Source organism: Phaenicophaeus curvirostris, chromosome 5, assembly GCF_032191515.1.
Source record: "Phaenicophaeus curvirostris isolate KB17595 chromosome 5, BPBGC_Pcur_1.0, whole genome shotgun sequence".
In the NCBI taxonomy this organism is placed as follows: domain Eukaryota; kingdom Metazoa; phylum Chordata; class Aves; order Cuculiformes; family Cuculidae; genus Phaenicophaeus; species Phaenicophaeus curvirostris.
The window spans coordinates 55,803,271-55,817,360 of record NC_091396.1 but is presented as its reverse complement, the minus strand read 5'-3'; the positions used below and the strand labels follow the sequence as shown (position 1 = coordinate 55,817,360).

Below are 14,090 nucleotides of genomic sequence, written 5' to 3'. Positions count from 1 at the left end.
TGTTGTTCTCCTGACATGCTTTTATTGCTTGTTTTATGTTCTTGTGTAATACAGCTGATTGTTTCATGTTGAACATCAGCATGAAAGTAGATCTGGTAGGAATTCTTGTTATTTACTTGTTCTTTGGAGAGTGAATGGTAATAAGCATCAGGTAAATTTTAGGTCTGTTCTGGTTGTTTTGTGCCATGCTTCAGCACTGCCACATAACCGCAACTTCAGTGAACATTTCTTTAGTATTCAGTAAATGTCACATTAGGAAGATAAATACTTTCAGCTGGCTTCAGGGGTGGCAAATGTACTGGGTACCTATTATTAATGCTTTTTATGAAAATTCATGAAAAAGTTTTAAATTTTTTTTTTTTGTTTCTGGTCTCAAAAATAAGAGCCTTGTAATTCATAAAATGTTAGAGGAAAAAAAGTTTATTAAAAGAAAAAGCCTCTTCTCTAAAGCAAAGTACCATTCTTTATTATTCAGAAAAGCTAAAATGGATTTTAGTATCATCTTGCGTGCGCTCATTTTATGAACAAAATTGACCCACAAAATACTGGTGCTAAGGGTAGTATTTTTGGAAATTCATGAGCATATGGAAAAGGGAAGAAAAAAAATCATGATATAAATGGAAAAAAAAACCAAAGCAAACCCATTTTTCTATGAAAGGCAGTGTGTTCTGCAAGCTTTATGGAAGTGGAAGTTAGGGTTTGTATACCGTCATTTAATTCAGTACTACTGCTGCTCTAGCATTAGCATTTTAATGAAAGCTGGTCTGTTGTGACCAGGTTTGCAGACTAGTATATTTGTAAGTATTTTAAAAATAATTTTTCTAGTACAAAAAAATCTTGTATTTCTATCTTACATGATAGCTATTCTACTGCAGAAAGCAAAGTATATTGAAATAAAAGGTGTTTTGTTGGTATTTGAAGACACTTAAAAAGGGAATATTTTGTGCAGGCAAAATATTTTAATTCCTTTGCAGCATTTTTAGTCTGCAAAATCTTTTTAATGGTGGGACAATAAAAGAATGAACAAATCATTTATTAAAATGCTTCGTTTTCTTTCCAGATAGGATTGCTAGACTGTTATTAAAATAATTTGGCTTTGGATAGGTGTACACTTTTAAACAATTTGTCGAGTGTTGTTCTGTTTTATTTCCCTAGCTTCTCCGTAAGGGTGGCTTTCTCAGAATGCTGAAGTCCTAACTCTTTTCTCCCAGTGCTTAGTTTGGATACACATGAAGAATGGGCAGATTGATGCATTTAACAGCTGTTGCAAGCTGAATTGCAGTCTGGCTTGATAAGCAGAAGCAGGTGGGATGTTGGGTAGACAAAAATAAACCCTTGAGCATGTTAGCCAGGCTCTATAAACCACACTGACAACTTTGTAAACACATGTAATTTGATAACTGAAAAATAGTTAAAAGTTTTTACAGATGTACTTTAACGGTGCTTTTGGCCTCTGCATTGCAATCAAAATACAGCGGATGGCCAAAAAATATATTTTCATCACAGCAAACTAATAGGTTGCAAGATGTTTTTGTAGTTTGTTTCAAAGAAGTTTTGTAAACTGTAGGCTTTTTGTTTCCCTAGAAGGTGTGCATGTGACTCCCATTAACATTTATAGGCATTGCCTGCCTACTGAAGGGTGAGCAGAGCCCAAGTATTTATGGTTTAACGTTAGGGGTTTTTTTTGTATGCTGAAATGTGGTATAATGAGCACAAGAGGGAGCCATATAGTTTCGACATTCACAGTGAGCTTGTATTTCTAAAGTAAAGATAACCAACTTTGAAGCTCTTTTAAAAGAATATGCAGTGGTCTTCATGTTTTACTTTCAGCTGCATATGGGTGCCTATTTGCAGTCTGCTACAGAGAAGTTTCTGTAAATCTAAACAGGAAATCAAGATGAGGAGTGTTCTTAGAGGACGTGGAAGTGCCTGAACTAATCTTGCATGCTTTGAGTCTGATGCAATGTTGTATCTTTTCCCCAGGTATAGTAAAGGCTGTTACTTGCTGCCTTACTGAAAGACAATTTTATGATAATTTTAGTGAACTTTTAAATAAGGGGTAGGTCTGAAACTAGCAGAGCTCATCAGCTAGCCATAGGTTTTGCCATTGTAGCCAGCTGTATGCATTCAGTGGTGCTCTAGGTGTAGGTAATATCTGTATGTGGTAATATTTCTTTTGTACTGGAAAAAGGGTCAGTTTTGCAGGACTGTCCTGTTAGACATTGATTTAGATGGTGTTCTTAGCCTGTTTTCTCTGGACCACTGGGGGACTGCAGATTTTTCTGAAGGGTACCTGTGAGCTAGCTGTCTTAGGGAAAAAAACACACGCGCACAAAACCAACAGAATGCCACAACCCCAAAACCATCAATGTGGATGACATTGTGGTGGACTTCTACTATAGGCTGCCTGATCAGGAGGAAGGAAGGAGAAGATGAGACCTGCTACAGAGAGCTAGAAATAGCCTTACATTTGCAGGCCCTGTTCCTCATTGGGGACTTCAGCTGCCCTGATGTCTGTTAAAAGAATAAAGCAGCAGGGTAAAAGCAATCCAGGAGGTTTATGAGGGGAGCATCAATGACAACTTCCTGACCAAGGAAATAGAGAAGCCAATGAGGAGAGGTGCTACTCGCATTTGTGGACCATATAAGGTCCCCAGGGAAGTGTTTGTTGGGAATGTAAAGGTTGAACAACAGCCTTGGCTGCAATGCCCATGAGGTGGTGGAATTCAGGACCCATGAGAGGAGGATGCAGAGAAAAAAAAAAAGTCACAATGCTGGATTTCAGGAGAACAGAATTGGCATCTTCACAGATCTGCTTGGAGGAGTCCCATGGGTTAAGGCTCTAGAGGGATGAGGTACCCAAGAAAGAAAACACAAAGTTAATATTCAAGGATTGCTTCCTCCAAGTTCAGGAGCAGTTCATCACAATGAGCACGAAGTCAGGCAAAAATACCAGGAGCCCTGCATGGGTGAACAAGGAGCTCCCAGCAAAACTAAAACATAAAAAGAAAGTATACAGAAGGTGGAAGCAGGAACAGGTAACCTGAGAGGAATACAGAGACATTGTCCTATCATCCAGGGATGCGATTAGGAAAGCTAAAGCCCAGCAGGAACCTGACAAGGCACGTCAGAGGCAACTAAAAGGGTTTTTGTAAGTATGTAGGTTGCAAAAGGAAGACTATGGAAAATGTGAGCCTGTGGCCAAATGAGACAGAGGACCTGGTGACAGATACCATGGAAAAAGCTGAAGTAACAAAAGCCGCCTTTGCCTCAGTCCTTACTAGCAAGACTGGTCTTAAGGAATCCCAGGCCCCACATACCAGCTGGAAAGGCTGGAGCAAGAAGGATGGTACCCTTTGTGGAAAAGGATCGAGTCAGGGAGTACTTAAGCAAACTGGACATACACAAGTCCGTGGGCCCTGATGGGGTGCACCCACAACTGCTGAGGGAGCTGGCTGCTGTTATGAGGTGACTTGGTGATCTTTGCATGATCACGATGATTGGAAGAGTGCCTGAGAACTGGAGGAAAGCAAGTGCTATTCCTATTCTTGGGAAGGGCAGGAAGGAGGACCCAGGGTGTTACAAGCCTGTCAGCCTAATGCAACAATGTGCCCTTGCAGCAAAAAGGGCTAGTGGCATCCACGGCTGCATTAGGAGGGGTGTTGCCAGCAGATTGAGAGAGGTGATCCTTCCCCTCTGGTCAGCACTGGTGAGACCACAGCCAGAGTACTGTGTCCAGTTCTGGCCTCCACAGTGCAGGAGAAATTGGTAAGTAAGAATTTTAGAATTAAACCAAATGGAGAAATCAAAGTCACCTGTTTAAGTAATATTTTAGCAAGTAAACCTAATTTTCTTTTACTCAGTTTTATGTTTCTTTGAGAAGTGAATGAGCAAATACTTGCAAATGCTTTCTTTGCCTTCTGTCAAGTTACTATCATTCAAGGCAGAAGCTGCCCCATGAATTGCACCTTTTTTTTTTTTTTTCTCCTTCTTAATAGAATCTGTTTGATAGAAGTCATTGCTACTTTTAGGCAGTACCTGTAGAGTGGTTTGTATGCTGTGTTCCACAGGAACTCTCTCATACCAGTTTTCTGACTACTGTGAATTGACATCTGGACAGTGCTTGTGAAAGTGTTATTGGAGTCCCATTGCAACCTCAAATGTTGCAGTAATTTATTCAAAGATGTTTTGATCTGTTTGTTTGCACTATTGGACAGAGAACATGATTTCCTGGAGGCTGTAATCCCTTTTGATCAGATACTAAATTTAATTTATTATTCATATAAAATTTGACTAATTGATTTAGCGTGAATGAAATTCTAAAATCCAGTTATTAGCTGTTGGGCACTGGAATATCATTTTAGTTAGGACATTTTAACACATTAAGTTCCATATCTCAGTAATATTATAACATCTTTAAAATCTGATATCACATTTGACTCTTCAATATTGGGTATATTAGTTGAGATTTCACATTTCTAGCTTAATTTTAACACCAGTTTTTGAAGTTGTGATGATTTTTTCAACATGACTTATGCTGCTCTTACATTATTTTTTCTGTACCGTTTCTAATCTATCCTATTCCAATGAGCATATGATTTTCCAGGTCAGTGTGAAGTAGAACGTCTGGTCTCTCTCTGTACTTGGCTTTCAGATACCATTTAACTTTCATGTGCTAAATAACATTTGAGTTGAAAGCAGACAAATATACTGTGTTTTAAAACACTATTCACATGTTTGGAAATTATTATTTTTAAATTGATATAGCAGAGAATATTTTAATGCTTCTAAAGAGATCCAGTAATATGCAGTTAAAAGCAAATGTATTTGGAAGCATATTACTGTTCTGATCATATACCAGGTAGATCCTTACGTTCTCAGTTTCTCCCCTCCCTTGATTTATGCTCATTGGCATGCCAATCAAATAGCTTTTTTTCAGAAGTGATATCAATGACACTAAAAAACGGATGGAAGAAAGATGGCACAGTTTTAAACACTATAAAATCTTCCCTTTTTGGTTACTTGTCTATTACATGTGTCAGCTTAAGGAAAGATTTAAAATTCCATCGAGTAGACAGTTACAAAGGTAAAATAGCATTGCTATTCGAATTTGCTTTGTCTGAATGTCAATGCCTGAGTTGTTCTTCTTGATCAATAATAAATCAATAGGCACTTAATAATGGAATACATTTATGCCTTTCTGTGAGAAATGGAATACGTTCCATTCTGTGAGAAATGGAATGCATTCTATGCCTCACTCTGTGAGGGCCAAAATATTGTATTAATCTGTTTTGCTGGCAGCAAACTGAAGGCTGACTGTATGCTTGTATGTACCACTTAGCGTGTCTTCCGTAAGGTGGTTTAGATTTTGCAAACATGTGCCAAATTCCTGAGTTTTGTGTCACTTCTGGTATATCCCACCCCTGGATGTGATGACAATAATGGCAGATCCTGGGGCTTCCTTGGGCCATTCCTGTGGCTGCCTCTCTTTATTGTAGAAGCAGCTACAGGCTTTGCTAGGTTGTTTCTGTCCATCTCAGAGCTCGAGTCCTTGCATGGGTAGGAGGTCTGCTGCCTTCTTCTCTGTTCCTTCCTTGCCTTCTGCGGGAACACGGTGACAGCGCTGGGCTTTGAGCCAACCGGACACAGGAGGTGGTGGTTGGCTGTTCAGGCAGCATTTGCTCCTCAAACAGCTGTTCCCTATCTCCTCCAAGGAAAAGGTGGCAGGCCATATGGAGGCATCCTGTAGTCCAGATTCAGCTGATGGGCGCCAGTTGGACCATGCTGGCCTAGATCGAAATACAGGCGCATCCCACTTGGTGTCTACTATTTGTTACAGTCAGAATATATTGAAGTTGGAGGAGGGCAAATAGGATAAAATGTATCCTTCATTTTAGATATACATGTTATCTTTCTTTGGGCATTCATTGTTAAGATCTCCTAGGTTTTAATTTATTTTATATTCTGAACGGTTTGGATTTTGTTATAGTAGCCTAAATGCCCTCATTCCTCTAGAGAAACAGAGATGTACTTCAAAGCATATATGCCAGTACTAAACAAAATTTGTTTCTGCACAGTTTAAACCACGTTTGGGAGGAATAATACATTCTCTTGTTAGTATTATGGGCTTTTAAAACATTTTTTTTTTTTTGGAAGATAGGATTCTCAACCACTCTCTTAGTTGGGAATGTAGATAAGCATCTGTTTTTACAGCCAATAGAGTGAATAGGTTTTTTGTTTGTTTTTCTCTTAGTTGCTTTTATTTCTGTTTTTTGAGTTGCACTTTCTGGGGCACTTGAGTTTTTCCTCAGAGATGTTGTCTGTGTCTTTTGTGGAAGTGAGTGCCTCAGCAGACATGGGGAGATCATCATGCACTTACAAGTATACTTTCTCATATAAAGTTTGTACTTATTATGTAGATTTAATATTTTTCCTGATATAACAGCAGTTACAAATGTTCCATAAATTTAAAATATGATAACAAGCTGATGTTTCTTAGAATGTAATACTCAAAGGATGTATTCTTTAAGCACTGCAAAATTATACAGGGGACTTCTCTTTGTTAAAATTAGTAATTTAACTAAATTACAAAGTGGATTATCCTCTTCAGTCAGACCCAGTGCTAATACTCCACACAGTAGGAGATTGATATGTTGCTAAGTAAACCAAAGTTTCTTTTCTTGTGCTATGGTTTGAATGTGAGTTGGAGAGGAAATGTTAAGTTTTTAGCTTTGGATGTATGTGCTATTGTGCCAGTACACCTGGTTCTAGAATTTACCGTGCCCTGTGTGCCACACTGTTTGTGCAGTGTGGTACCCTGTTTATATGATCACGATCTAAGCTTCCACCTAAGTGGCTTCTGGTATAGTTTATCTGTAAACTTGAGTAGTTGATTCACAAGTAACAAAACTTAATATTACCGCATAACGTTAATGCTTGTTAGGGAGCTCTTTAGGTGTGGAGTGGTTGGGGCTAGGAAATAATATCCTTGTCCTTTTAAAGCAGTTCACTTCAGGCGTTCCACCACAGCATTTTGTTTGGGGCTTGTGATTCTTTGAATTAATAGTAGATTTAGTGATGGATTTGTGCATGAACATAATGCGTATGCTGCACTAAACAAGATGAACAAGGTAAACCTTGTATCTCAGAAGGAGCCTAAAGAGTAAATGGTAGGTCTTAGTATGCAGGAATAGACCTTTGCAGAGAAACTCTACTGTAGCTGTCTTACTGTACCTGTGTGAATGAAGTAATACTGACTGAACCTATCAATATTAGGCTCAACAACACCACGTAACTCATTTCATGAGGAGATTTACCACAGGTGGACCCAGTGTGTGTCTCTGTTAAGAGAGTGGTTGGGGGGACTGTCTCATTGGAAAATGTGTCTAGTCTCAGCCTGGCTGGCTCTCCCACTTCTTCCCTTCAACTCTCAGTGGGGCTGCATTCAGCTCTTTATGAAAGGACAGGAAAAGGTATAAAAAACTTGGTCATTAGTTTAAATGTCATATCCAAATGCCTTGTTTTCTGGGAAAGATTAGTATTTTAGAATTCTGTATGTTAAGAAGTGTTCAGTAAATGTGATGAAGAAGAGGACGTTAAAAAGTCCTTCGTTGTCTTGTCTCTATTTAATAAAGGCAGGGTACTCATCTGCAGTCAATTCAGAATAGTTTCTGTGTACTCCATCAGCCAAATGCGAATGACCACTTTGCTTGTGAAGTGGGTTGTCAGTCCTTCAGACCCTTGAGTTAGTAGTTGATGTCATGGTTTGAGTTGCCTGTTATGCCACTGCTGTCTCATTAACTCAAAGCAATTTTTGTAGGTAGAAGGTACAGAAGAAGGGACTGTGCAGTTAAATTCCATTGCACCAGGAGGAGTCATTCCACTCTGTTTCCGCTGCACGAGTCCCCTAATAGTCTGGAACAGTAGTTTCTTGTGTATACTGGCAGAAAGTAAATAAAAAATGCTGACATAAAGAATAAGCAAGAATATTATTTAGATTTAATAAGTTTCAATCCTGTGATACCTTTTTAATTTGAAGATTCTTTCTATTAGGTTTTTCAAAGTAGGATGATCTTTCTTCCATTATAAAAGCACATGTTTGTGGATGTAATTCCTAGTGCTTTGTGAATGAGGCTGTTTGAAAATTCTGGAGCGTGCCTCTGTAGTTAAGACTGTTATTACAAAGTAAAATAGTCTTTGGCCTTGTCTCCTGTCCTGTGCAGTGAACTGGCTTTCCCTTGTTAGGTTAGGCAGTATATGTCCAATGGAAAAAGTGAATTCTTGTTTCCCTATAGATCGCTAGGATCCTCCATTCTGAATTCTTTATTTTACTTAGCTTTAGGGCAGTTAAAGCCTCTGTAGCTCCACAGAGAGGAGTTTCTCTTCAAGGCTGCTGCTTCAAAGGATTTCCAGAGCTGGGAAAGGGACAGTAACCAGCAAATGCTGACAGATCTTCCTGCTTCTGGCCTTGAAAGTGTGCGTGTGGTGTATGTTTGTGTTTTTGTACACCTACACATTGGCCTGAAACCATCAAGTAGCATCCAACAAGGCTCATAAGGAAATCTCCCCATATTAATGAGTACATTGGAAAGAGGGGAGAATCAGCAAGGAAAAAAATTGTTTGGTCAAAAGGAACAAAGCCTTGGGCTTTATGTTCAAAGGAATGAAAGTTAACAAGGTGGAAGCTTAAATGGATTTTGGCTTTAACTATTTCAAGTACCCTTAGTGTTTTCAGGGCTGGGAAGGGGGTGGAGTGATGGCTTCAGTGTAATCGCAGCACTTGGTACGATGCTTTCCTGAGATTGAAATGGAGCTATGTCTACTTCAACTGTGCACAAGAGGTTTTTGAGAATATTGAAATCTGATTTTGTAATATTGATGTGATGATTGCCCACAACTTTGCCTTGGACTTGTAAGTACTTGAAATATTCTTCACAGAAATCCAACCATCTCTGTTTACAAACTCAGGAAACCAACAAAACCAAGCATTTTCTTTTAGTTTAATATATTACAGTGGAGCCGTAGACGTCTCCAGTGGTCAGCTTATCTCAGCTGAGAGGTGGTGTCGTTTCAGAAAAGACACTAACTTTGATCACATCCAGTGATTCAATTAATTTTTTTTTCTTATCTGGAGAGTACAATGACTAATGGTACAAAGGAATATACTGGCTAGTATGACTTCACACCAAAATACACCAATTCTCTTCAAGACATCTAGTAGCATCAATGTGAAGACAAATTTAACTCTATGTAAACTTTTGTACTGTGATTTTAACTTTTACTCAGATATTTTATTGGATGTTACAGTAATAGGACTTGTACTGTGCATCACTTGGTAAACAAGCAAATATTAATCCAATTTTGATGGAAATTTCTTGTCAAGATTAGGAGCTCTGATAAATGAGCTTTGGCATTTTGTGATTGAACGAGGAAAGGCGTTACCACCACTAATAGCCTGGGCAATCTTTTACAGGACGTTAATGCCCTTGCAGGATGGATAGCAGAAGTGAAGGTTAGGATGACTTCTCAGTTGGAAGGGCACCCACCTGTCCTACATTGAAACCTACATACTGTCCAGTTAAAAACAAACCTTCACAAAAGTGGAGGAGTCCTCTAGCATTCAGTTTGTAAGACTTGATGATTATTATCTTGTGATGTCCATACAAAGATATGGTGGAGAAATCACTATTGCAAAGGCCCCTAAGCAGGCATCAGGAATTGTGCTTTCTTGTGAGGCACTGAACAAGTCATAAACTCCTGAATATTACTGCTTCCCAGAAAGAGAAAGATGTCTCAAAGGGTATTTTTTTTTTCCCCTGTTTCCCCCCGCTTTTCTCTGGTTGCTACACTGAGTAACTGGCTTCTAGTCTGATAGTGTTTTAGGTGACTAGAATAACAGTCTGTCTCTTTCCGCAGTGGCTGCAGACAATCTGGCAGCAATCACTGTTACTTTTTAATATTTCTGGTTATTTTGAGATATCCTCCAAATGTCTCAAAGAAGGCTTGGAACGCTGAAGGGAAAGAAGCATTTTTTTTCAGGAATAGCAGCATCAGGAGGAAAATTAAATTCAACATGCCACTATTTGTTTTTGCAGTGGTCATCACCCTGATTGCCAGCTCTGACAATATTTTCACAGAAAGGGTAACTAAATAGATGGTATTTGTTCTTTATAATAACTCTTTCAGTAGAATGTCAGGACCTGCATCTAAATGAATATATTCACATTTTCATGTTCCCATTTTTTATTTGAAGCTTTCCCCTCCTAACTTTCTGAAACTAGTTCATACAGACTTGGTAAGTTACAGTTAGGGTTCATGTAGGGGATAGTGTCATATTTCAAAGCTCATCTATAGAGACCTAGCTGCATGAACCTGTAAAAGCTAGATCTGATTTTTTTTTTAATGTATTAAGTGTTTGTTTAGTTTAAATATGTGTGTATCTTTTCTGAGCAGCCTAAGAAATTTGCATGCTATGCAGCAGTCATCTTCTATACTTTATTAAATATCTGTCAATTATAAATATCAAGGTTTTACATTAATGTCAAGATAGTACATCAAAAATTCATGGAATATGTGACTTTTTTCAAGGGTATTTAATACTTAATGCATTTGTGTCATTTTTCTTTCTAGATATATTGACAGGTTTTATTAAGTGTTTGTTAGGGAGATTTCATTTTTACCAAGGGACTATAAAGAGAAGCTGCATACTAAATCAATTTTTTAATCAGAATATTGTTCTTTTTGTGTGTTTCTTCAGGTTCTTGTAATCTGTAGGGGCTTTAAGTTACGTTGTAAAATAGTCCAACTCAGAAATCTAGCATGATCAAATATGCTGACGTACCTTAACTTTAAAACAGCTACTAGAATATCGTACCACAGAATCTTATAAATATGGTAATTATGTACACTGGGAATTTATTCTGCTTTGTCTTTTAGGACTGTATATTTTGTATTGTATTGTAATTTATTAGTGGTTTTGTATGATTTATGTGTGGACGGTAAGTTTCACAGATCTGTAAATGGGGAGCGTTACGGTGTTTAGTGGCATCTGGAATCTTTGCTTACGGGTTGTGTCTTCGAGTTTACTCCTTATGGACAGACTACTGATGTCAAATGAATAAATAAATCTGCAACCTGCAGATTTAACGCGGATACTTCTGGCAGAGAGAGCAGTCCCAGCCCGTGTGTGTCCTGCTTCCCGTGAGTGTTTGCTCCGCGTTAGGACCGAGCGTGTTGGTTGGCGCTCCCTGTGCAGAGTCCAAGCTGGAACTGTGCGCAGGTAACGCGTTTTGTCTGTAAAAAACCACTTTTACAGAGACTACAGAGGGCTTAAGCGTGATGCCTTTTAGTGCGATATGTCCACAGTGATCATTGCCGTTTGCAAAATCTTGTATTCCACATCAAGCTCCTGTTTGGGAAGGGGGAGGAGAGCGGAGAAGGGCAGGGAGGAAAGCCGGGGGTTATCTGCTTGTGTACCCGGGGTCTTCCCTCGACTTGCCAGACCCTCGGCCGCCAGTCCGGTAGCCCGAAGGTGAGTTACCCCGGGCGGGGTGCCGGCACCTCGGGGTGACCGGGAGGGTGTCCTCGCCGGGTTCGCTCCCCTGGCCCCGCGGAGGCGCGGGCGGTGCCGCTGCCGGCAGGGGGCGCTGTCGGCCCGCTGGGGGCTGCAGAGGGTCCCAAACAATTGCTGGGCTCCCGTCTCTTTCCCTGCTTAGTTTGTCAAGCTTCCGATTCGTAATATTAGCAATAAAAGCGGACGTTAGATTGTCTTAAAGGAATAATAGAGGCGGGGAGGTGTCTAAGGATTGTTGCTCCCAGCTTAAGGCTCGATTTCTGCGTCCCTTTCTGGAACCGAGTCCAGGCTGTTGTGCTGCAGCGAGGATGTTCTGCCTCCTCAAATGGGTTGCTTTGGGTTCAGCTCTGGTTTCGTAGGGAATCATTTTGAGAGAAGAAATAACTCTGCAAAATGCACGGTTACAGTCCAACTCGACAGAATCTGCTGTGCGATGACCGTGTCGTCGGTGTGAATGAAAATCGTGTGGAAACGCGGTGCTTTAAAAAGGAAAAAAAAAGTGAGGGGGAAAGGGCAGGAGTCGCTGAAATTGTTGACTTGTGTCCTATTCCAGAGAAAGCCCTTCCGAAGGGTTAACTGGACGGGCTAAGGGAGGACGGGCACCTGGGACCTAACACCCAATTGGCCGTCTTTTGTAATGTATAATTTGCCTAAAATTGCGCGCTGAGCACAAGCTTTTGTTTTCTAATTGATTTACGGCTTGAGACACTTTTACCTCATCCCCTACTGTCCTGCACACGGTGCCAGCAAGTACATTACGGTGAGAAATGATAAATTACCGTGCACTTGTGATGCTAATGCATCAAGAGTAAAAAACTGCACGGAGCTCCGTGCATTAAGAGTGTCGCAAAGATAGAGCTATGCAAAAAAATCATTTGTATCTTCTGAAATAACCATTTGATCATTTACTTCAATTCGTCTCTGAAACTTAATTGAACCCGAAGATTAAAATTTATGCTGTTATGGCTTTCCATTTGTGAACCGGGACAAAGTTCTGAAGAAAGTGGGCAAGAGTGGGTTTAAAGCTACCTTTACTTTTGAAACTTTTAATAAGTTAATTGATCAGGAAGTTAACAGGTATTGCAGTGTCTTAATTAAGCCTTAAAATTGAAATGTTGTGCTTGTTAATGACAACTGCAGTTTGCGTTCTGAGTTGGCGTTGCTCCACTTTTAGATGGGGCTTATGAAGGCACCATCTAATTGCTGTTTGTCACCAAACCTATTAAAATATTCTAGTCTGTTTTATTCCAGAGGTTTAGAACCACTTTTACTCAATGAAACCTTTACAGGTATCGAGGAAAAATGGAAAATCTCGTGTGATTTTTACTTGCATTTGTGAAATATCAGTATCCCAGAGAAGAGGAAATTGTGGAAGTTGATAAAACCTAATATGTGCTTGTTGTCTGATATCTTTCCTTCACCCTGTACCTTGGGGTGGGTTTTGTTTTACTTTCACATACTCAGTCCACCTTAAATTTTTTATTTTTGTGCAATATCTGTGGGTTCTAGTCTTGAAATATGAAGAAACAGATTTATGGCGGCTGCTGGGCACAACAAATTAAGTTGACAGTGATGTATGAGAGCTAAATAGCATGATGATCCCTCTGTAGCGCGGCTGGACGCCTCCTGCTTCATTTGGCTCTTGTTAGGATCTGTTAGGCAGCTAAATAATGAAATTCTGCTGACTGATTTCTGATTTCTTTTTTTCTCATTTCACCTTTTTCTGAAACTTGCATTTTCCAGACCCATCCTAATGCCAGCAAACTGCCCTTAAAGGATTCTTTCACTTATGATGACTACAGGTTGGTTGGTCTTTTAATTCTCAATCTCTCTCTCTCTTTTTTTTTTTTTTTTTACTTAGTATGTAGTAAACTGTGGGGCCATGGAAATACTTAATTGTTGGGAAATCCCTGTTGTTATTGACATGTTAAATGTAGGATTTGATTCTCATACACTTTCTTAATGAAGAAGAAAGTAAAATAAAGAAGCAGATTTTAATTGTTACAAAGAAATAGTCATTATGAGCAGTTAATTTAGCCAACTGGCACACACAGTCTGAGATTAGTAAATTAATTCATTGTTCCTTAAGAAAATAGTGCAGTTGACATTTCAGGAGGTTTGGGGATTTATTTTTTAATGTCTTTTTAAAATAAAGTCTTTACCAGCACATAGTAGTGAAAACTAATATTTACAGTGGCAGTTGAACAGCAGAGCTGGAGAACATAAGTTGTACACTTTGAGTGTCACTTAGAGGTACTATAGGTGGTGACATAATTAAGATAAAAATAATTAAGATAATGAGAGCTTTAATTCTGTTAAGTGATTAAAATAGCATGAATAAAAGGCACTCATGAGGTCTAACAGGGATTTTTATTAGCCTGGTTGTACTTCTGGGTGAGTCTATGAAAGTGGCGTTTCCAAAGCTTGCTTCCTCCACTCACAGGGTTACAGAAGAATACACCAGCTTGTGTGAGGGGGTCTGAAATTTTGCAGTTATGTTACAACAGTTAAAGAGAAA

General features: G+C 39.3%; 1 protein-coding gene across 3 annotated transcripts in view; it reads left to right on the top strand.

Annotated features, from left to right (window-relative positions):
- SETD3 (SET domain containing 3, actin N3(tau)-histidine methyltransferase) overlaps positions 1-14,090 on the top strand; it is a 64,505-nt gene that overhangs the window by 36,208 nt on the left and 14,207 nt on the right. For all 3 annotated transcript variants that reach the window (XM_069858811.1, XM_069858809.1, XM_069858810.1), the window contains one exon: positions 13,316-13,374. In XM_069858811.1, coding sequence (XP_069714912.1) covers positions 13,316-13,374 — 59 coding nt within the window. The remainder of the gene's footprint in view (positions 1-13,315; positions 13,375-14,090) is intronic.